General features: G+C 41.6%; 1 protein-coding gene across 4 annotated transcripts in view; it reads left to right on the top strand.

Annotated features, from left to right (window-relative positions):
- TLCD4 (TLC domain containing 4) overlaps positions 1–23,626 on the top strand; it is a 45,813-nt gene that overhangs the window by 6,624 nt on the left and 15,563 nt on the right. The window contains exons 1-3 of one of the 4 annotated variants that reach the window (XM_055814837.1): positions 9,327–9,511; positions 14,661–14,826; positions 19,359–19,448. In XM_055814837.1, coding sequence (XP_055670812.1) covers positions 14,672–14,826; positions 19,359–19,448 — 245 coding nt within the window. In that variant the 5' untranslated portion in view covers positions 9,327–9,511; positions 14,661–14,671. Of the gene's footprint in view, positions 1–9,326; positions 9,512–9,711; positions 9,876–9,903; positions 10,176–14,660; positions 14,827–19,358; positions 19,449–23,626 lie in introns of those variants that run through there. The other 3 variants (XM_055814839.1, XM_005237250.3, XM_027786498.2) reach the window with 3 other exon arrangements.

Genomic DNA, 23,626 nt, shown 5'->3' with positions numbered 1-23,626 from the left:
TTACTGCCCTGGACTTGTTACCTTCTCCCTTTGTGGTGTATTTTTGTAGTTAGGAACCAGATCATGAGAAACCTTGATTCCTGTAACTTCCACAGTGGTGATGGGGCGGTGTGCAGTACTGTGTTCTTGTCTAGGTTATTTTTTTTTATTGTTACAACATGCAGGAATTCTTTGGGACAGGCACTATGCAAAAGTCAAATGAAAAGGCTGTCCTTGTTTTAAGGAGATTTACTGAGATACGGACTTTTTAAAAGAAAGATTAATTACACAAGGTGCAGAGTATTACCTGCTCCAGCACCTGGCTTCATGTATTTTTCCCTAGGATAAATTGACATATAAGGGTTTGTTCAGTGCCCAGATGAATGCTATACATGAGTATCAAATTTGCAGAATTCTGAGCATCATGGACTTGCTGCATGGTATGTCTGGCACAGCCAGTGAGTCAGAGATGTCCAGTCTAACACTCAGTGCATATGCACGGAGTACAGTATGTCCAGAACGCATCTGACTTGTGTACTGCAGAACATGACGTTGGACTTGGACTAGAACATCTTGGTCTGCATGTGTGCAGGTACTGTTGCCCAAGATACCTTGAATCTGGAAGTTCCCACTTTCAGTGGTGAGATTCCTGTTTCCACTGAGGCATAATTTCCACACAGAAAAAGAGGACGCCACCAGAGGAACACCAGATGTGTAATAGCCATTACTCAGCAAATCAAATGAACAGGTGCTGAAATGTTGGCTCTTCAAGCAGTCCCAGTAGCATTATTATGGCACAATGTGTGTGTTTACAACAAAATAAATGTGCAACACTGGAAAACCCCCCCCACAACCAAGATGATGTAATTAGTGTATATTACAATACAATTTTTCTGCAATTTATTCAGTTAGACAACATATTTGTTGCAATTCACAAAGGCTTTTCAAAACGACTTACAATGTTGGCACGATATATTTTTAAGGTGGAACTCTTCCACCTTAGCATTTTTTTCATATATATCACATATACAATTAGGATTATTTTTCTATTTTCCTTATTTTTAATTTTCCTTGGTTTTATATTCAGTATTTTTCTAATATTTTTAGATATCTGAGTAAGCCGATCAGAGTGAGTGTTGCTTGTCAGCAAGACGGTGTTGAACAGTGTAATTGGAAGTGGAAACCTAAAATAATTCACCACTTGATCTGGAAGGCAAGGTTTATTTCTGTGTTTTAGCACTGATGTACTTAAATGTACTATTTCTTCTCTTTGTATCTTTCTTACCATGACTGCTATATTAAATCTTAGGTTTGGAAGTTACAGTAAGGAGCACAATCACCTTCACATGGCTGGAAGTGCACAGAGGGACAGAAATCTGTCTGTATGAAATAACATGCAGATCCAGGCTTTAGAGAGGGGGGAAAACAGTAGACCTGCTGGCATCAATGGAGACTAAGAATTAAACTCTAGGTAAGAATCTATAATAGTGCCAATACAAAATTTGCAAATAATGACAATATTAACAAGTAGCACTGCTGAAAGCAGTGCCTTTGGTAGAAGACAGTATCAGAAGTGAAAGAAGAATGAATAGTACGTTCTGCGGCTCCTAAACTGACAAAATTAGGACATAAAGTGTATTTCCTTTTGAAACAGTGTATTATAACACTTTAATATCTATGTCAAAATGCGAAAAAAAAGCTTTACTATTTAAGAGAAATCAATTTTGAAATCAGTTCTCCGAAAAATATAAAATTATTGCAAGTATTACTGAGTACTGTATTTGAGAACTAAGTGAAAAACAACTCCTTGTTTTCTTATTCAGGGCTTTTCTGACGGATTTCAACAGCATTTAGGTGTATATAATGGGAGTGTGCACCAGGTTTCATTGTTTCCTGTGCCACTAAGTAATATTCCTTCCTTGTTTCCTCAAGGCTTTTACAGATCAACAGAGGATGGAAAAATCACTAAAACTTATAGACACATTTTTGCAAAATCTTAAAAATTGGCAGACACTCAGGGGACGCTATATTGTCTGAAGAAACTACTTAACCTTTTCAGGCTAATGTATCTGCTGTTAAAGTATCTTAATAAAACATTCTTTCTGCACTGTGGAGCATGCTGAAAGAGGCATAGTTAAATGCTGTGCAGCTGCTATGGCATGTGCCAAAGTTTAGACTGATCTAAGCGAGGCTTAGAAGCAATCTTTAGCATACAGATGAGTGATACTGTCCCAGACATGCGCTCTGTCCTTTTACCTGATGTGCTGCTCCTCAAAATCTATCATGTAAATCAAAATACCTAGCATCACCAAGAACCGTGTTCTCTGCTTGAATTATGCTGATTTTAATTGACAGTCTGAACATCTTAAAAAAGCATTGCTTTCTGACCCTTTGCATGTTGAATTGTTGGGAAATTGTTTTTAGCACCCCTTGGCACCAATTTAATGCTTTTCAGTTGTATCCCATTACAAAGTACATCTTTCATTTTCTGTTGTTCTGACATCATCAGGTTCTAGTCACTACCTGGTTCTATGGTGCTCTTGTGGCCAAGAGGCCAGACTCCTATAAGGCAAAAGGAAATATGTGCATGTGAAGAGAAGAATCCGGTATTGTTTCAGGCTTCTTCCAGCTGTTTCTGGTGTGCTCTGTCTCTGAGATCAGGGAACCGAAAAGTCATGTTAATCTCAGAGCTCTCTGGTTTAAGCCTTTGGGAATGGAATGTTTTCTAGACCCCTAGTTTGCTGATCCCAAAGATGCACCCAGGTGCAGCTTTGTTTACCAAAGACCCAAGGACAGATTTAACAAAGCTGCAGTACTGCCTCTGTTACAATCCTTTGTGCAGGCATGTCAAAGGAAAGAAAATGCATGGAGGAATGTGAAGTGGACAATGAAGGAAGCCAGGGGAGGATGACTGTGGGGAGGAAGAAAATGAAGTGACAGAAAAGGTGATAAGGATAAAATGGGAGAGGGCCAAAAGAGAAGTCAGAAGGACCTGGGAAAGAAAAAAAAGAGGCGGAGTTCTGTGGATCATAATCAGCGCATCTGTCTTAATGTGGTTTGATGTTTTGTCCTAATGCTGACATGGTGCATTAGTGTAGCGCTTTGTAATGCAGCATAATAAACTCACAACGTGCTGTTTTACAGGTTTCAATAGCTTCTGGATGATTATAATCAGGACAGTAATACCAATAGAGAGGGTAATGCTGCAGGTGAGGTGTAACAGGGTGAAAGAGACAGCATGTGATGAGAGATAAATGGAGAAGACAGAAAAACTGGAAGAAAACTGAAGAAGGGAGACTGAGATAGAGGAAGAGGTTAGTGACCAGACAGCTTTCCAGAAACAAGCCCTTGTTCCATTACTGAGAGTAAGTACTACTGGCAGAAATGCTGTTTTAAAAGGGGAGGTGGCAGGAGCTAGGGAAGCTAAACTAACTGACTTAAGATGAAAAAGGGAGGGTGTGTTTAAAGGAAGTAAACTAAAGCAGGGGAACGTGAAAGTATTGTTTAGTACAGTGCTACCTAAAAATGTACCAGGATCTGTTACAGTGACCTGTGCTGGGAAGGTAAGACACATTCTGCAGCACTCAATCTGAGCAGGTGTAACACAATACGTATCAATACACAAAATGTGTCTGCTGTTTGGAAAATGAAGATAACACTTTTCCTTCAGGGAAGCATACAGCTCAGCAACTGTTAACTGGGTACATGTAGGGTGTTTAAAAAAAGACAACAAACGAAGCATGTAGATTCACTCTTTTTTTCTATGAATTTTTGTTTGAGGGAGGGAGGATTTTTTTAGAAATGGAGTCTTTTTTTTTTTTTTTCTCCTTTTCTGTTTTCCTGACGTTTTTCAGCTTTAGCTAAAACCAAATTTGGATTTTTTTTCCAGTCTCCTCTTTTCAGTCTTGGGCTTTCTGAATTAAATGCTGTGATATTAGCTGCCTACAGTTACTGTGATTGGACTCCATGGGTGGCCCGAGTAATTTTCAGACAATGGAGCTGGTTCTTTTCTCACTCACACCAGTCTAACTCTTTGGCTTCAGTGGAGTTACTCTTGATTCACAGTGTTGTGAAAGGAGAATTGTGCTTGCTCTTTCATACGTTCTTTCATCTCCATGATATTTTTGCTTACATGTATAATTGATTTTCTGGGAGTATCTCCTGCTGCTGACAGGTAGACCTAGGAACTTCCTAAGACAGAAATAAATTTAAGCATTTTTTAGGTCACTGAGTTCAATCCACTGCTGCTGCAACACCATGTTATATAATTTTTTTCATATACTAATCAGGCTTTACCATTCATTAAGAGTCTATTTTTACTACAATTGGTAAATTCAGACAGAAAGGTTAGTTACATTCTGTGTAAGTTCAAAACCACAACCAAAGTAATTTTCAAATGCTCTGAAAATATTCTCCTTTCCCACATATGCCTCACTTTTCAGTACAGCAACCACGATAAAAGCTTCATTCTCGGCAGAAGTAGGCTCAGCTCTGAGAAAGCACGGTTCTGAAATTACAGGTGTGCTTGGGAAGAGGTACTGTGTAGTTTTCTATTTATGGTCACATCCCTCTCACAGATTTTAGTGGGAGTTACAAGCAGTCACCTGACAACATATTTTTACCATACCTGAAGTGCCACCCTGAAAGTAATTACAGAATGAGAAGGGTATGGAACAGGGTGTACAACTTGGCTGAGGATGGATTACTGCAGACTTCAACTTCCTTACATTGGGCTACCTTCCTCTTTACCACCCTGTCTTAGCAGACCCTGTCCGTTTCAGCAAAATTTGTTCCTTGTTTATGGAGTTCCTGGGCCTAATTGGCAGAAAGCTGAAAACGATGAATATATCAAAGAAGTTTAATTGTAATTAAAGCATAGATGAAAAGCAGAGCCCAATTTTTCTCTTATGCAGTGTAAATAAGATGATTCAGCTGAAGCCAACAGAATTATGCTGTTATCTGTGAATGCTACTGCGATATCTCCATGTTCTACCGTCCCTATGGTCTTTCAACCTATGTGCCCAACATGGAATATAATTTCATTTTTTGCCCTGTGTTCCTAAATCTCTGTTCTACACATCACCTTAGCAAACCCATTGCCTGTAGTTCCCTACCCTGCTGAAGCCTGGCTTCAGAAGTGGCATTTGTTACTGGGGGAGTTCTTGACAGTTACCATATAGCGGTGGCATCTTTGGTTTGCAGCTGCTGGAGAATGGTGGCTGTGTATCACAAGGGAGTGTGGAAGAGATGTATTAGTTGTGAAAGCCAGACTGTGGTCACTGTGTAGCAACCAGCTGACTGTGATGCCACTCCGGTGACTGTTTATCCTGCCCTTTGCTACTGTACTTGTGATGCACAAATAGGTGCACGAGTTGCATCATCTAAGTATAGTAAGCCTCATACATTTGAGGAAATGCTCAAAGTAATTATTAAGTTCATGCGACGCTTTGTAGGAGTGGTAGAGTACACTCTTGGTTTTGTTGGAATTGCTTTGCACATGGAATACAGGCCCAGTGTGTTTGCTCTGAGGATCTCTTTGGGATTGCTGGACATGGGATACCCAAGGCGAGGCTGCTGCGCATACGCAGTAACATCCAACTTGATGAGATTATTAGATACCAAGAATCCCAGACACACAGGTGGCTCTCAGAATCTTCCTGGAGAACATTTCTGGTTGGAAAGACGACAGACAATGAATCTAAGGCAACCTGGACTTCTGGCAGCCGCATCTAATCACGTCTGCAGGCCTCCCTTCTACTGCAATACCTTCATACCTGTCACGTTAGAAAGGGGGGTTTCCATTAACCCTTTATATTTGATCAGCCTGTCAGTTTCCCAAGAAAGATGGGACCCTTGTGTCCGACCAGTCTGTCCACTACCTGCATTTTGATAGCCCGCCGTATTGGAGGGTGATTTGACTAACCTATTCAGGGTCCCCTGCTGACAGCGTCACTGAGTCAAATCCCTTATGTCAACTACTCAGACCTCTGGAGACTTACACAAAATGAACTTCAGCTGAAGATTTTTATTATACAAAATGCAAGTTTGTGACAGGATAAGGTTCAAACATTGCTGGTGATAATACACTGACTGCAAAACAAGCTTAAACCAATACTCCTAATAACAGCTAGCACGAGTTCGTCATAGAATAGAGTTCCTACCCAGTAGGCGTCCCTATGGAGAAGACAGGTTCAGCCCATCAGCTGATCCCAGAAGTTATGATGGAGTCTTCCCTAATTTCTCTTCTTTCTAACTTACTTTTATACCTTTTCTTTACATTTAGGTGGAGCTTGGGTGACTCTAGTCATACATATTTTTGTTACTGATAGGTGTAAAATTCTCTTGCTTTACCTTTAAAGGTAAAGTCAAATAAAAACATAAAATGCGTGCTCAGTGAAGGGTGGTCATGCCTTGGAGGCAGTTAACTTTGGGATGAGGTGCATGTGGTATTGCAATGAGATTATAATGAGCAAGGTTTGCCTGAGGAAAGTAATTTTGCCACAGTTGTTGGCTCAGCAGTGGGCATCGCGTGTATTCTTCATTTGACAAGCGCTATGTAGCTTATCAGCTGTGCGGTACCATCGAGTTCCCATTCCTGCAGGAGTACAACAGAGCCTGGCTGCGGTGTCTCCACTCTGCGCCACCCGTTACTGCTGACAGCACGTGGTAAGATGGCAGGGTGTGCTGCTTAGGGAGCCATGGTAAAGTAGACTCCGTGCATGCCGACCACCCTGAAAGTGGTAACTGTATGTTACCCTAAAAAGCTTTCTGTAATACTATGCTTCTATTAGGTCCCAGTTTTCCCTGATTTCCTCCAAAGTAATTTTCCCACAATACCCTATAGCCAGTTCTCTTTTAGCTGCAAATTCTCTTTATCAGAAATCTGAGAGATATCCTGCTGAGTGCTCCCATGGAGAGCAGTCGCCAGCCAGGAATCCATACTGTATCGCCATTCTCAGCTTTACAGTCAATGAGCACATGTTGTTGGGCTGTTGAAAGATGGCATTGCCTCTGGTCATGATCTGCTGTGTGCTCCAAAATGTGCTGAACATGGGCCAAGGAGAGAGCGGTGAGGCAGGTCAAACTAGTTTCTTTCACCCACGCAGCACTGGGCCCAAGGAATTGTTTGGTAGGTTGTGTGCTACACAGGCTCTCTGATATAGAGGGGTTTGGGCAGGGTCTGGTTTGTCTTCTAGATGCTTCCTAACCTGTAAGTGTATGATGGTGACGCGTTGTTTTGAGGCTTAGAGCCCTGACAGGTGGTCTTTGGCAGAGTTACCTGTTCAGTTTAAGATATTGCCACTCTCAGCTGTCTGCTTTACCTTGCTGCTAGGTATTGCCACACTCTTGTGGTGGGGACTCCAGGTCACAGGCTGGCATATTAAAAAACTACAGACTTTCATTGTTGTCCTTTGCTAGAACGGTCATGACCTGAGGCAGCTGGGAGAAATAACATCTTAAAACACAGCAGCTAAATCTGCTGAAGCTTGTTGTTCAGAGCCTTTGGTTGTTAACCATGAGCGAAAACAGTCATTGCCTGCATCCACAGACCTGAGAACAACCATTCCTGCCTTCACTGCCACTGTAGATCCTCTGTCACCCCAGAGGTCCACAGCTTCTCCATGTGGAAGGCTGTTGTCAGAGTTACAAGGGCAAGTGGTATGTACAAAGAAACTTCAAAGTCAGTGATGTTGGATTAAGCAGAAAGTACTGTTCTTTGGAAGGTGAATTATTGAACAAAAAATTTTTTCTGAATGTTTGTAGTTTATGTCATCTTGGAAATGGTTTATGATCCCACCATGCAGTTCTTAGGTTTTAGTGGCTGTTCTGTTTCACTAAAAACTGTAGACACAATAAAAATAGGTTGAAATCTTCCTGTATATGATGAATAAAATGACATCAGAGTAAAAGATGAGGGTTTTATCCCAGTTTTACTAAGATACTCTGTTGGTATGATACTGCTGTTTTTATTGGTCTACCTGTTTGTTTCTGGAATGGAAGAAGATTGAAAGCAGGAATGGGATCTCTTCCTTTACTCAGCTGAGAACATTTTGTGGAGTTTTGTTAACAAAAATCAGTTTAAAAGCTGGTCAACCATAAGACACAAGTGGATAGTCCAGACTTCAGTAGTTCTGATGGTCACACTTACCCACAGTTTATGTTCAGCAATGGATTAAGCCAAGCTGGCTTGAAACAGTTACAGATGCTGGCGGGGCGCCCTGCTCACCTCCCACAGGTTACGGTTTCTACAGCAGGAATGGCTCAACGCCTCATTAATCAGTACCCCAGTTTCTGTGTGTTGCAGACCGGCACATCAAGGCAAGCCAGCATCAGTTTCTGTTCAGGCTCAGGCCACAGCATTCCTGCCCTGGGAGACATCTTGCAAGAGAGACCAGTGTACGTAGTTGGGGGAGATGATTTGCCAGCTGTAGCTTAATCTAGGGAGACATATATGTGAATACCTTCCACATTATGTTGTTTGAGAGAGGAGAATTTTTAAATTATTGATCTGAAGGATCAGGAATCCTGAACGGAAATGGAAAGCTGAGGTGGTTTAGGATGCGTATGGGAGCAGGACATGGCAAGAGCAACAAGAGTCCTGACCATTATGCTTTCCAGTTGGTAAAAAACCCAAGGCCATGCATCATCATCATATTTAATTTTGTCAACGTAATTTGGCTTCTCTTTGATTTCTCAACATTATCCAACAGTTCAAAAATGTAAAATAATAAAAAAAAAGATGTGATTTTAGTCAAATCCAATTTATAAAAAGAGCAGGTGTCAGCAATAGCTGTTGTCAGTGTGGTGAGCACGTTGCCTGTGACCCCAGGTTGCTGCGCAGCGCCATCAGGGAGCGCAGAAACGGGTTCAAGGGGGCGGACGGTCCCATTAGCGTTTTTGCGGGGACGGGTTGAGACAATGGGGCTGCGTCCGCGCACGGCACCGTGACCAGGGCGCTGCGGGAAGGCGGGCGGGATGCGATGCCTAACGGCGGGGCTTCCTCCCCCAGGCGGGAGCTGTTCTCAGCCCCGTCCGTTCAGCAGGACCCGGGGGCCCGGAGCCCCTCCCGGGGCAACTGGCAGAGGCGGCCAGCGGGCGCCGGGGCCGGCGATGGCAGCTGCGGTACCGGGGCGGCCGGCCGCGGGCTGCCTCCCCGCCGCGCCGCGCAGGCGGCCGCTCCTCTGCGCTGTTACCGCGGCCGGCCGCCGCCGCCGAGCCCCGCCGCCCCAGCGCCCCTGCCGGGGGCGCGCCTCAGCCGCCGCCAGGCCCGCGGGGCCGAGCGACAGGGGGAGCCGCTGCGGAGAGGGGAGGGGCCGGGGGAAGCCGCCGGCCCCTCAGAGGCGGCGAGCGGAGCCCGGCGGCAGGTGGCGGCGGCTGCTCGGCCCCTTTAAGGCTACGCCTGCCGTAACCCGATCGCCGCAGCCGGAGCCACCGGCGGAGCATCCTGCGCCTGGGAAGGGCTGTCCCGTCCCCGCCGCCGCGGGGAGGCATGGCGGAGGCGGCGGCGCGGCCCCGGTAGTCCCGCTCCCAGGTGCGGCGGGAGGGGGGGGCCCGGCGGATCTGTCGGGGCGCTGAGGGGCCGGTGGGGCGGGGGCGGTGCAGCCCTGTCCCCCCCACCCCGCGGGGCTGCGCGGCGCGGCCGCTGCCCTCCCTCGGTGAGGGGCCGCCCCCCGCACGGCGCCGCCCCCGGGGCCGCGGGCCGCAGCCGGCGGCGCTGGGCGCTGTGACCGCGCAAAGTGCGGCGGCTGCCCGCCTCCGCCCGCCGCCCGACCGCGCAGCCGGTGCCGCGGCGGCTGTGTGCGGCGCCCGCCTGCCGGCCGGGGCTGTCGCCGGGGCTGTCGCCGCGGGCGGGCGCGGTGCGAGCGGCGGGCGCCTGGGCCGACGGGGAGAGCCAGGTAATGCCCGGCGCGGGGGAGCGCCCGGCGGCTGCTGCTGAGCCGTGCGCCGCCCGGGAGCTCGTCCGTCGGGGTCCCGGTGCCGCTCCGGGCCGGGGGGCTGCCCCTCCCTGTTGCTTTCCGACTGCGAACTTCTCCCCGGGTTGGAGGGGATCGGTGCCGGGAGCCGGCCGCGCAGCCCGTTTACCCAGCCGTTACAAAAAGCGTGCTCATCGAGGGGCTTGGGGGTCCTAAGAGCAGAAAGCAAAGCGGAGCGTGGGGTGTTAGTTAGCCCTCGCAGAAAAAGGAATGGCTTAAGCTGTGAGTAGCTCGAATTTTATTGTGTTTTCTCCTCCGTGCTGCTTATTGAGCTAAGTAAGATACTGAATGCAGGGTGCCTCATTGAGTAGGAGCAATGGAAACCACCATTCAGAACCAACAGCGCAGCAAAACTCAAGCACTGCAGATGTTTTATTACTGGGTTTATTATAAAATGTGCAAAGAGTCAGTAGTCCCGCGTTGCTCTCTGCAAATTAGTGTGGCAAGTTTTATGGTGATTGGATTTGGCTTTCGGTTTTAAACGGATCAGGAGAGCATGTGGCTGAATGGGATGTCCTGGTATCACTGGCAGCTTTAGGTGTAATCTTGTTTGGAAATTGATCCCACTCATCTTGAAATCCAGCCTTAAAGAAAGCAAGGGCTGCAGGCCTTATGCCTTCCCCTGGGCCTCTTCGCTGAGTCTTGTGGTGATACAGTTGCGTTTCCTATTTTTATGATGTAAAAATTGCTGTGGAAACAGTGAAATGAGGAGAAGAGAAATGCTAAATGCCATTGATGGTACAGCGCTTGGTAACTCTTCCATTCCTTTATCCTCTTTCACTAAGTGCTGACTTGTTTCTGTGAGAAGTTCTTAAGGGTATCGCGTTGGGGGTGAATGAATGTTGAGTCTTAATGTTGTTGGGTTTTTTCTTCTAAATTTCTAGTAGGACAGAATTGCAGGAAAACCACAGCATGGCAATAGCACATGAAAAGAGCGTACTTTCCGCTCTTGCTGAGTGTGATTGATAAGCTGTGTTGTTAGCTTTTTCAAAAATACTGGGGTCAACAGAGTAACCTGATACAGCATTAGACATGTGTAAGCAATACCTAGCTGAAGATTGTTAGTTTCAAGTGTTTGTTGATACTTATTTACCTAAAGACTGCACTGAAAAGCTGCAAGAGTGAAGTTCTGATCATTAGTAACTACTGTCTTAACTGAATGGCTAAGACAGTAGTTTTTGGGTAAGCTAGGAAGAGACCACTGCTAAAAAAGTAACTGTGAAGAGCCAAGCTGGAGGTAGGGTTTTGATAAAAGAACTACTTTGTAATTCAGGAAAAAAAGTACTATCTCCCCACCCAGCCTTCCACTAACTCAGAAGTGGTATCAGCTGACTGAATGGTAATCAATGACTATGCAGTTTGGGTGATAAAGTGTCTGCTCATATATAATCCATGAACTTCTGTATCTTGATCAGGCTTTGCTGGCCGGCTATAAGAAGATACCGGGGCAGAAAAAACAGTGTAGTTGAAGCCACCTTTGACTTACTAACTTTGGCCATAGTCCTGAGGGCAAAGAAATTGTATGTAATCAGAAGCTTATTATTTTTCTTTTAAGTGAAAAGCTTTGGTTCAACAACATAAATTATTTTTCTTTTAAATAAAAAAACCAACCTGTAAACAACAGTTAATTTTCATGTGAAACAGGATATGGTTGAAAACTTAAGAGATGCAAGAAAATGTTCATAGGTGAACTGTTCTTCCATCTCATGTGAAATGCTGTTTACACCTGGTCCTTGAATTGAATTAAAATGCAGCACTTGATTTGTCTAAGTAAAACATAAAATTATTCCTGGACTTGGTAGTTAATGTATTAAACAGCGTCTTGATAAACATATATGAAATCACCTTCTGAAATCAGTCTTGCAAAACTCCTAGGAGTATCTGTGAGACCAACCAGAGAGGCTGGGTGACTAGTTTCAGCTCTGCTGCCATCATACCTCTCACCTTCGTAGGCATCACTGTTCTACACTTGATGCTAAAACTCCTGAGAGAGGTACATAATGCTTCTGAAAGTCAGATCGCACACTTTTCATGCAAGTACTTTTTCTTAAAACGAATTCCCTGTACAGGCTCCTTAGAAGAAAGATGAGCTCTTCCAATGCATTTTTTGCATGGGAGGTTTTTTGTTTGATTCCATAATCTCCTGTGCTAAAATGAACACCTGTCACACGCTGAAATGTTACTTATCTAATAAAATCTTCTGATACTAAGGAAACAAAACAAAATATGGTTTTCTTTTGTCCAAGAGATTATGTCAGTGTCTTTGAAACTCAGAGGTATTAGTATAGTCATTGCAGATGAATAAAATTGGTAGCATCATGAGAATTGCTATATTTTAGTCAAAAGGATGAAGTAGGTGTGATTGATGTTCAGTGATTTTGCTGTTTTTCTGAAGAGAATTGTCTTCAACATGCATTTTGGCTTGCTTTGCTTTAGGAATTAAAGCATCTAAGATTTTATTATTTTTTTTCCTTACGTGGTCCAAGAGAGGACTTGCTTACTACAAATGAGATGATGTAATAATGAAGTTTTGGCCCTGGGAGTAGAATCTGGAATGGACCCTGTACAGTGCTTATCAGTGGGTTTAAACTGGAAGATATAAAACTGAATTGGTTGTTTCATTACTTCAAATGGGAAAGTTTTAGAAAACCAAGCTTAATACCCATTGTCTCTAGTACTTTAAGCTGTAAAAAGTACATAAAATTTGATTTGTATCTTCTTACACTTTTCTCCACATACTTCTCCATTTGCCTACTAACCAAGAAGTACTTGAGAGAATACTGGATATTCAGGATAGTGTTTGAAGTTGGAAGTTTTAATAAACGGACATTAAAAAGTGTGCAAGACCAGTATGCTGCTGAACTAGAACAGGCCATCAGATAAACAACTGGAGTGAACCAGAGTTTGTTGCAATTTGGTTTGGAGTAAAAATGCACTTGGGAACTGAATCTTCTGATCATGCCCACCTACTGCCCTTTGGTTTGTGTGGCACAGCTGTCTTGGAGCATGCAAGCTGGATTCCTTTCGTGTTAAGCTGAGCAGGAAGATAGGCCTGAAGAGCAGATCAAATGCAATCTGACAAGTGCGGTGTCCCTAGTACAGAATTAAAGCTGGTCTGAAGTAAACACTTGAAATCCATGTGATAATAGATGCAGGTTTCACTCGGCAAGTCTGCTCTTACTGGTCTTGCATTCTGCTTATATAGTTGTAGCTTTTACTATGGGTACTAGTCAAATAAAGTTTTCAGATAATTCACTTTCTTTTTTTACTCTTCAGTTCCTGGCGGGGGGGGGTGGGGTGGGAATTGTAAGAGGAGGGAGAAATTTTTGAGATCATTGAACTGTAAGCTTCTAAGTCTTTGCAGAGAAAGGTATTTTTTATTCCTGGTCTGTTATACACCTTTTGTTAAAGTTCTGAGTTTAAATGTAAATCATGTTTCAGTATATTCACCATTCACACTACCAAGTGAGAATATTGTACTTAATTTTTTAAAAACTTATTATTTTAACTGGTGGACTTTTCCTTCTCCCCCTGCCCCCAAGTGCATTTTTTTTCCATCTGCAATGCAGATGAAATTTTAAAAAAAAAAAAAATCTAAGGCATGTTTCCTCATTCCATAATGCATGTGAACTAAAGGTGGACACAAATATATAATTTTATCAGTTTTTGCTGACTACTAGGTTGTTGTAGTAACATCCAATTATGCCAGACTCTAAGTCTTAATTTTATTTTTGGATATTTTCTTCAGTAAAAACAATTTAAATACTGTAAATGAAGCCGTTTGGCTTCTTCCCCCCCCCCCCCCCCCCCCCCTTTTTTTTTTTATAACTTTGTAACTTGTGCTAGTCCTGGAACAGTTCATAACACGATCAAACTGGAGATGTATGTCAGAAGTTTGTGGCTTCTGGGAAAATATTCAGTCTTGCAAAATACTGGCGACTCAGGAGAAATGATTGAAGCATTTAGAGACTGACATTTCTGTTTGGAATGGTTTAGCTGTTTATTTAGGCCTCATGAGATAGCTAAACATCCAGCATCTGAAAAGTGCATTTGCGGTGATGATAGGAAGCTTTTCAGTGTGTTCTGAAACTATGCAAAGTTTAGACTTCCATGTAAAGAAGGAAAAAAAATCTCAAATACAATAGCCTACTTGCTATCACGAAGAGGATCCCTCAACTGTGAATGAAGTGCAAACTGAGAACTGCTGTCTGTAAAGTATACAAACATAATGCTGCAGAGAGGCTATTGCTTCCTGAGGCTGACCTGAAAATCTCTCTACTACGCTTATCTGATTTCACTGCTGCTTTTCAAAATCCTGTCGGCAGCAGTCGGTCTGGTAAGAATGAGATGAGTTTTAACTTTGCAGCTTCTTGGGACAGGAGTAGAGGCTTCTGAGGTGGCAGGTGCACTGGTCAGGAGTCCTCCCTGCCCCTTCTGTGTGATAAAATACATGCCACTTTAGACAACAAAAATTTATAGTATGCAAATGTTAAAAAAAACCCGAAACCCAAACCAAAATACAACTTTCATGTATAAAAGTTTGGGGATACTTTTATACTATTAAGGCTTAAGTAGGAACGTTGAACAGGATGAAACTTCTAGTGAATAGTATTTCTGTTGATGTTAGCTCTCAAAAACACTTTCTGTGGCTGCTTAAAATAATTAGATGGAGAATGGACTGAAATTACCTTCTGCTTCTCTTCACAGGCTGATGAACAATGGCATCCTTCAGCAACCTGACTATTGGCATCGCTGTTGCCAGTTTTACTGTATTTCAGCTCCTGTTCCATGTTTTAAGTTCTTGGGTGTCAACACGAATAACACCTGGTTTTAACAATCTCAGCGAAAAAAGGAAGATCGAGTGGAATTCCAGGTAGACTGTTCAAAACAAACAGCAGTTAATGACCTATCTGAAATTGTCAACAAATGAACCACCTGTGTGTGTATGTGTAAAGCTGCAGGAAACGTTGTTAGTTAAACATCTGTAAAGGTTAGAGGGACGGCTCTAGGCACTTGACAAACTCTGAATGTCAAATGCTGAAATGTGAAAGTCAGTAAAGAAAGAAAAATGATGACTGGTGAGTGTTAATAAGCCGAGGTGGATTAATTTTAAATGGCTCTCCTGTGACACTTCTGTTAGAGGTACAAAATTCCCTTCCCCCAAACATACATGAAAACCAAAAGTATCGCAACTTATTCTATGATGTAAATGCTACTTTACATCTGGTTATGCTTGTTTATATCTGGTTATGCTTTTGGGTGCAAAGTAAATTGTTCGCTCTTCTCCTGGTTGTATTACACTACAACCTGTTGTATATAAGTTACGGTTTTCTAAGAAATTTGATGAATCTTTAGTGTAGCATTGGAGTGAGACAAGGTCAGACCAGTACATCTGTGTGTTGCTGGGGAAGGAGACCACAAGAAGCGGAGGGGGAAGCTGTGACAGACACAGGTTACACATTCGGGATGGGAGTTGTGGAAACTCCATCTGAAAACCTTCCTCATTCCCTTGTGTTTCTGCAGTTCGTCACTCAGGCAGTTCGACCTGTATTACACTTGTCTCCCCAGACAGCACTGTTAAAAACTTGTTCAGCCCTGTGAATTTCCTGGGTGCCTTCCTCTCTTTTAAGCTATAAAAGAAGTACAGGGTAGTAATTGCAAACAGGGTGATCACTGAGGTTTTATTTGCAATATACTCTGAAAAGGGTACATATAGTACACAAGCTTTTCCAGTTGAAATGAATTGATACAGTATAACTTTATGCTTGAGTAGCCTATTACAACTTTAAAATATTTTCCAGGTGTTTCTCAAATTTGAAGCTCAAAAATGTGTACTGTGTGGCTGGACTAAAAATGCATTACTCATATCATTGTTCCTCAGTGCTGTTCAAAGGCAGTATCAGGTGGATACTTTTAAAGTTGTTTCCATTGTTCTAGGCAGCATTAGCAACTCAAATAGTCTTGCTCTGCCATTTGGCAAATGTCCACCTGCAGTGTTCTTAAAGACACCATCTTAATTTCATTCCATCTTTGAATAATTACCAATCTACTGGAACAACTGTAGGATGCCAGTTCTAGATATCAGTGCAGCTTAGGTTTATCTCTGTGTTACAATTGACAATACAGGCTGACAGGGAAACTATATTAAACTGTTAATCATGTTGAAGCTGAACTTTTGTCTCTAAGCCACATCAAGTGACCCTTGAATTGCATAATAGGCTTTCTGAGAACTTATCCCATGCCTGGTAGCACTATGCTAAGTTGTAGTGCTTTTCATAATAACATGTCAATTGTTTTACACATCATAAGTGTGCTGGAAATAAGCTGCTCTGTAATTTCTGGGCTACTTTGTGCTAAGGTGTTTAACTACTGAAGTTAATGCAGCATCCCAGGCTGTGTCATTTTTTTTACTTCTTTCCCCATGTTTTCCCTTGGGGCTGATGATAGGATGTAGATGTCAGTACACGGATGAGTCATGGTGCAGTGCTGTATCCAGTTTGGAGTCAGAAGGCATGAAACACAAAGCATCGTTCATTAACAGGTTGTTGATGTTACACCTGAGGAGGGCATGAAGTGAAAGAAAGGCGAACTGTGCTTGCATTTCTAGAAAAGCTTGCCTGTTAGCTCTGCTAACCCCACACGGTGTTTTGTCAAACTGCCTCATCACTCCAGTGTTTCACCAAAACGAAGAGACACCCCAGGGAATATCCTGTATGTTCAGAGAATGTAGATGGACATATGTACTCTGCAGACAGCTGTGCAGGTAGAGAAAGTTACTGTCCTCTGGTAAAATGAGTTGGGTTAACCTAAATGATTGAGAAGTAGATGGTTGTTATTTTGTCCTATATTGAACTGGTGTGGGGAGTGCTCGCACAAATGGTTCTGTTGGCAGTCCTGAAGGAAACTGGCACAGAGGATGGTTATGCATTTTTATCAGCTCAGCTGGGTCTGGAAGAGGGCATCTGCCTGAAATGAGCTGTAGCATTGAAAATATATTGTTGCAGTTCGGAGGGTTTTGTAATCAAGCATATGAGCTGCAAGTCTGGACTGTGTTTTTCATACTGTCAATTTTTTCATTCTGACCTTCCAAGAATTAAGAAGCAATAAAGTAATTGCTCCTGGAATCTTTAGCATGTAGATGCTGAAGCTGAGTTAAAAACTACTTCGACACAGATGTAGCGTAACTCCTTAAGTTGTTGTGCATAAATTCCTTTCACCTCTTCTGTAACACGTTTGTACTGCTATTAAGCAGTTATGAAAAAAATATATATACAATGATAAAGGAACAAGTATGCAACTTATCAGTGCAACTTCTTCCTTTGCAGTTTAATGAGGAGTTAAAGGATGCAAGCTTTGACAGTAATTTCAAGGAAATGTGCAGAGCTTGATAGCTTGACCTAGATTCCATATTAAAGTGGAGTGTTGCACTATTTCCCTTCTTGTGTCCTCTCGTCTATGGAGGAACCTCAAAGTCCAGACTTCAGGAGGAAATCTGCTTCCCCCCCCGCCCCAGCCCCTTCTCCTTGAAGTGCTGCGCTTGTGTATAGCTTGTATTCTAAACACTAAGGTTTGGATAAAGTCACTCCTGAGACAAATTATAATTGTAAATTAATGAGCTATATTCTAGGACAAATTGTACTTCTTTCAGCATTATGCTCTCGTAAAGTTCAAAAATCCTAAGTATTTCTCAAACAGTAATATATGCCATGCTTTGTTTTTAAAAAGGTAAAAAGGAAGAAACGTTCCTAGCTCTCTGTTAATTCTGTTGCAAGAGTAGACTTTTTAACGGTAATTAATAGTTTAATTAAAATTCTGATAACTAAATTTTTCTTTCTTTGTTTAAAAAAAAAAAAAGCAGCTGTGCTGTGATAGTAAATGTTCTCATCCAGCTTGTTACATTTGATTATTCATATTATATTAATCTCCATTTGGTTTTTGGAACACTGTTGAAAAAGTTGGTGAAAACACCACGATGATGCTCTTTAAACAAATTGTAACTGGAGACTTCTTTTATTAAAAGTTACAGAATCTAATGCTAATAGACAATAATATAACTTCTGGAAACAGACTGGGGATTATAACCAACTTTGCAGTCTTCCACAAGACTGAAGATGTTTTCTTGAAATCGTGTGGTAGAGTTTAGACTCCTGAGAGTGACTTAAGCACATTTAAAATATTAATAACTTCCCAATACGTGTATTCAGTATGGTCAAAGACTAATAACTAACAGCATCTATATGTTTTTGTCATATTTTTAATGCTGTGAATACTGTGCAAAGGTGTTTCCTGTCACACAGTATTGAACTTTAAAGTACTCATCTTTCAAATAGTATCGGTGATTCGGTAAGAGCTGTTTTGACACGTAGATTTTTTTTTTTTTTTTCTTCCTAGTCACGCTTGAAGAGTGGGAAAGCAGACTGTAGCTAAACAGCATGGGATGCAGTTTACAGTAGTGCTAAACCCATGGCTAGAGGAACAAGGCCACACGTTTTGGACCCATGCCCGCTGCGTTGTGCTGCCTTCCAAGCCACATGTGAACAGGAACGGGCAGGCCTGGCCCGGGAGCTGGCACAAACCTGCCAGGCCTCTGCAAATTGGCAGTTCCCTTCATGGGCTCGTTAACATCCAGCATTTATCTGCAGTCTGCATGCAGCCTGTATGCTTGAGAGGGGCGTCTTTGGGGGGGGGGAAAGTGTTTAGTACCAAAGTATGGATAAGGCCGCTCTGATGACTGTGATTTTATGTAGGGCAAGAGGAGTATAAAATAAAGCTGTGAACTGCTAGTTCACATGAACCCGTAGCTGTTACACCTCAGGCACTCCTCTACAACCTTTTGTTATACAAGTTTTCTCTTTGGAAACCAGAATCTACTTCAAGTGCTCTAGAAATTCTTTCTGAAGCTTTACTCGATAGGATTTCTCATTCAATGCCCTTCTTTCTGAAACCTGGACTTGGCAGATTTATTATGAGTCATCTATTAATTTGGTGCCTAAAAGGAGAAACTTTTAGGACTCATGGGCCAGTCTGAATATGAAATGCATACAGATTTCCCAGCAAATGGGACAATACAGTGTTTGTTGGAGAACTGGATCCTGTATTGTCTTTAAGAATATATTAATACATGGGATAATTGGAGGAAAATGTAGATCTCCGTTACTTTAAGACCCTACTTTCTATTTAACGTACCCCACCCTCTGCTCCAGTCTAACAGATTCCTTCTTTCTGCCTTTTTTTTTCCCACCTGTCGTTGTATAAGTGCTTGGACGTAGTATGAGGAAGAGCTGGTTGTCTTTCACAGGGGTGTCTGGATGCAGCTGAGAATGTCTTCGGAAACATGCTCCCTTAAGCGCAGTATAGGAGGTTGTGAATGGCACTACCGCCTCGTGATTGTGATCTCTTTTTCAGGACAGTGTCCACATTCCACGCCTTGGTGGTTGGTGGGTTTTGCCTATATATTTTGATGTACGATGATGCTGTTAATGCTGACCGACTCTGGTAAGGCTTGTTATGTATATGTTGTGTTTACACAATAACATAATTGAGAAGGAAAAAAATAACCCCGCAGGGTCTTAATTACCAAAATAATTGTTTCATTTCCCATTAAAACATGCAGTTGTGATGTGTTGACTTTTATGTCTGTACTATTTGATAATACCAATTTTTTTTGTCAGTATTAGTGTCTTAGTGCATTGTGTCTCTGCGAAGGGGAATAGGTAAAATAAAGCAATTGATTTGAAATAGCATACTAAATTACTAAAGCATACAACCAAGAGTGTAACTGTAAGTCATCATGACTGCTATTTACTATAATAATTTTAAAGTGAAATTGAAATGCTGTTCCATGTCTGGACTGCGTAGGTGGGGGGAAAGCTGGAGGGGCCTATTATATGTATAAAATATGTGTCTAAATTGATAAATTACAAAGTTTATATTTCTGCCTCCCGTAAAACTTCTATCAATCTTTGTTTTAAAAAAAGGATGAAAGTTTCAAGTGCTGTCTTCACAAAAATAGGAATATTTAATCAATGGACTTCTAATATTTTTCTCTAGCTAACAAAATATTCTATATTAAGCTTATCTTTTCTTGATTTCTAGTTATATTGTTTCACACTTTTTTGATGGAGAAGGAACAAGATGGCTCTGTTTTAATGGAGTTAATTATAGATTGCTATTGGTGTTTTGACATTTCACTCATTACCTTCTAGAACTCTTTCCCTAGAGAAGGAAGAGGCTAGATTTTTCCTGAAGACTAACTACTTTAAGTTTCATTTCATATTTCTGCCATAGACTGTTGTTTTTAACTTTGTCAAAGGACTACACTGTGAGTTAGTTTAAACTTAAATAAATTTACTGTATGATGCTTGTTTGGTTCTTTTCATATTGTAAATTAATGATAATGCAGCATGTGGTAGATAGGATTAGGTGCTTCAGATGCTCTGCCACTGACTTGTTATGTGGCTTTAATAAATGTAGCACTAATTCATAACACAAATTTAGGCAAGATTGGCCTCTTATGTATGTAGTGATATATGATTAATTTCTTGTCTGTGTTGGATTTTTTCATTGTGTTCTGGTATTTTTAGTGAGACTACATATGGTCTGAATGTCTTATGAGATCTGGTAACTGTGTGAAAAGCTGCACGTTATTATAACTCTCTCAGTGTATGTTGTGGTAAACTTTATCAGATTGAAGCTTTTACCCTGGTTTGTTTGATTAGACCTTGTTCTAAAACAGTACAAAAGAAGTCATGCAGAAATAAAAGCCTCTTGGTGACAATAAATACGAGTCTTCACACTTACTAAAGTTTCCTGGTATAATTCCATGAAAATATCAAATTGAGCAGAAATTGAGCCACTTTTTTGTTCTTACTAAGTTCGCGAAATGTTATATTAGATATTTTTGAATTCTGCATTGAAAACTTAATCTTGCTCATGGAGCCTTAGCATCCTAGATGATGTAAAAACATTAAATCTTAAAAAAAAAAATCTGTCTGCTGTTGGGGGATTTTTTTCTGTGTTTCTAGTATTGCTTCTAAATAGTTTCTTCTGTTTGGATATGTTTACAACAATTGCTGTCAGTGGTTTTATTTACATTTGGTAGAGTAAGGAAAACTAGATATATTTAAAAATCTAGTGGAAGTATATCCAATCCGTGTTTTAAATGAAAACTTCAGGTTCATTTCAGGGCAGTATTTCTGTAAATTGTTTCTTGGTCAAAATTATCTTAGTGGTTTCAGGAGTCTGTCAATTAAAAGTGCACAGCACACCTTCTAGATGTGGAAATCAGTATTTTTAGTTATTCAACTAATAGTTTTAAAATGTGTGAAGTATCACTTAATGTATTTAAAACAGTTGCAATGATTTGAATTCATGTTCATGCAAGTGATTAAGTGCAAAGGAGGACCAAACGTAATATTGCCCATGGCTTTATAACTACTTGTGTGCAGCATGTGAGTAAAATAAAACTTTGTGTTAGACTTTCTTCTGCCAGTGAAGTAGAATCATAGGGTGGTTTTCTCAGAATTTACAGATGTAAAAGTCAGCCTTAGAAGAAAATGTACATTACTCTCAAAAATGAGAATGCTAGCATTAGTCTCTGCATTCCCCCATATATTGTATTGGTTTGTGGTACACAGTAATTAAAGCCTTAGCTGACCATGTGGAGCTTTAACCATTTATTTTTTCCCAGTCTATTTTATGGCTTAGCTGTACACTGAGTCTTAAGTTGCTTATCATTTTTACATTGATTTGTAGCTGAATCCACATAGTCTCGATTTTAATTGAATAAGACTGAAAAGAAAAAAAACCCAAGTTATACAGGAAGTGCCAGATGGACCTTTGCAAGGCTGTTCAGTCTGGAAATCTAATACCCTCTTGAAATGCAGGCATAAAGCTGTGGGGCTTGAGCCTTATGTGTATATACATATATATGTGTACACACACACACAGATGTATATGAACTATATACACAGACAAGCCTTTTTGTAGGAATCTCTTATTAGCAATACAAGAAACATCTGTGAATCTAGTTTCAGTAGTTTAAGTAAATGTTCAGGAGTCCTTTGTGCGGCTTCCTTGCACTGTTCTTGCTCAGGTAGCCTGAAAACATTACACAGATGTGCCAATTTTAGACTACTGAGATGGTTTTGATCCATTCTTTCCCTCTAGCTATTGCTATCCTCTTTGTGTAGGCATTGACTTTATGACATACCCAACCAGTTCTTTTCTGCGGGATTTAAAAAGATACCTATACCTATAATGGAAAGTCACAAGTTCTGAGCCTCTGTGTATGTCAGCCTAACTTCTGGGCTCAAATGCATGTTGTTGACATGTCTTGAAAGGGATCAGGACTTCTCCTAAGGGTTTGGGTTCAATGGAGAGAGGATATGGTATTATTGCCAGGTAGTGACTGAAACTAGATATGACAGATGCCAACAGACGATAATAAAGTCTGGAGCATTGATAAGTTACAGGGAGCCATCAGCACTGTGTATGTATACTTTTTTTAATGGTCTAGGACTTCATAACGCTTAGCCTTTTTTTTTTTTTTATATGTAAAACAGACTAGCTAACAGATGATGTAGAAATTGTTTTTGAGATGGTGAGAATAACATGTGGAGGTGGTAGAGATCAGATTAGGAGAGGGAGAACATGTAAATAAGTAAACTAAGCTGTAGCTTCATAGAAGAGCAGGCTTTTTCATATGACTGTCCACTTTACAGTTGCCAATATATGACTTTGTATCTGCAAAGAAGTTTGAAGAAAGTTGGTCATGTGGACTTTTATAGCTGCCTATGTATGTTCACGTGCAATTCATTTGCCAACACACCTCCTTAGCAATCACAAAAGAGATCGCTCTTCCCTCTTGCTTATTAAGTCACTCCCTGTTTGTTACTCCTGGCTATTGCTTGCATCAAAACTAGGCTGCAAACGTCAGGGTTCATAAGCTCCATTGCACTTCCTATTCAAGGAGATAGGTCAGGAGATGTAGAAGATTTTAGACTAAATTCTAGGTTTTCCATTAGTTGAGATTAACTGGGGGTTGTAACATGGACTCTTCTTGAAGGGATGTGACAGATGGGCAGTGCAGCCATACATGTTGTTACAGTGTTGGTTTAGAAAGTCTAGAAAAGGTTTGTTGCAAGGTGGCTGTTCTCATGCAAAGAACAAAGGGAATTGAGTCATTCCTTGTCTCATCCAGTTAACTCATGTTTACCTATATCAAGGAACCGATTTCACATGCTTAGTCCTTTGCATCTTCTCTAGAGAAGAATAGGAAGGTTCTTGGGCACAGGCTCAGTCTTGGTGCTGACGTGTGTTGGGAGCCCTCCCAACAACAAGTTCAGTTGTGACATTGCTGCTGCTGCAGCTGGGAGATCTGACGGAGGGCTGTAACTCTCTTGTTTCTGGTAGTTGTGAGAACACATCTGTCTGTGCTTGGGGTCTAGCTGTGAGTTTTAGAAGAGCTACCCCTAAAGAAGCGCTTAGCCCACAACCTATGTAACTCATGAAACCAGGTTTTGAAGCCATGGAAGGATGTTCCTGTCTCAAGTTGTAGTTAAGAGAGCTTCTGTGGCCAGCGTTAAGAGATGGAGTGAGCTTCAGGCTCTCCTGGTAATCCTTTTCCTCACCTAATGGCAGAATTCTGGTTTTGTGAGTCCTATTTTCCTGTA

This window comes from Falco peregrinus, chromosome 10, assembly GCF_023634155.1.
Source record: "Falco peregrinus isolate bFalPer1 chromosome 10, bFalPer1.pri, whole genome shotgun sequence".
In the NCBI taxonomy this organism is placed as follows: domain Eukaryota; kingdom Metazoa; phylum Chordata; class Aves; order Falconiformes; family Falconidae; genus Falco; species Falco peregrinus.
This window is presented reverse-complemented; position numbering and strand designations above follow the sequence as displayed.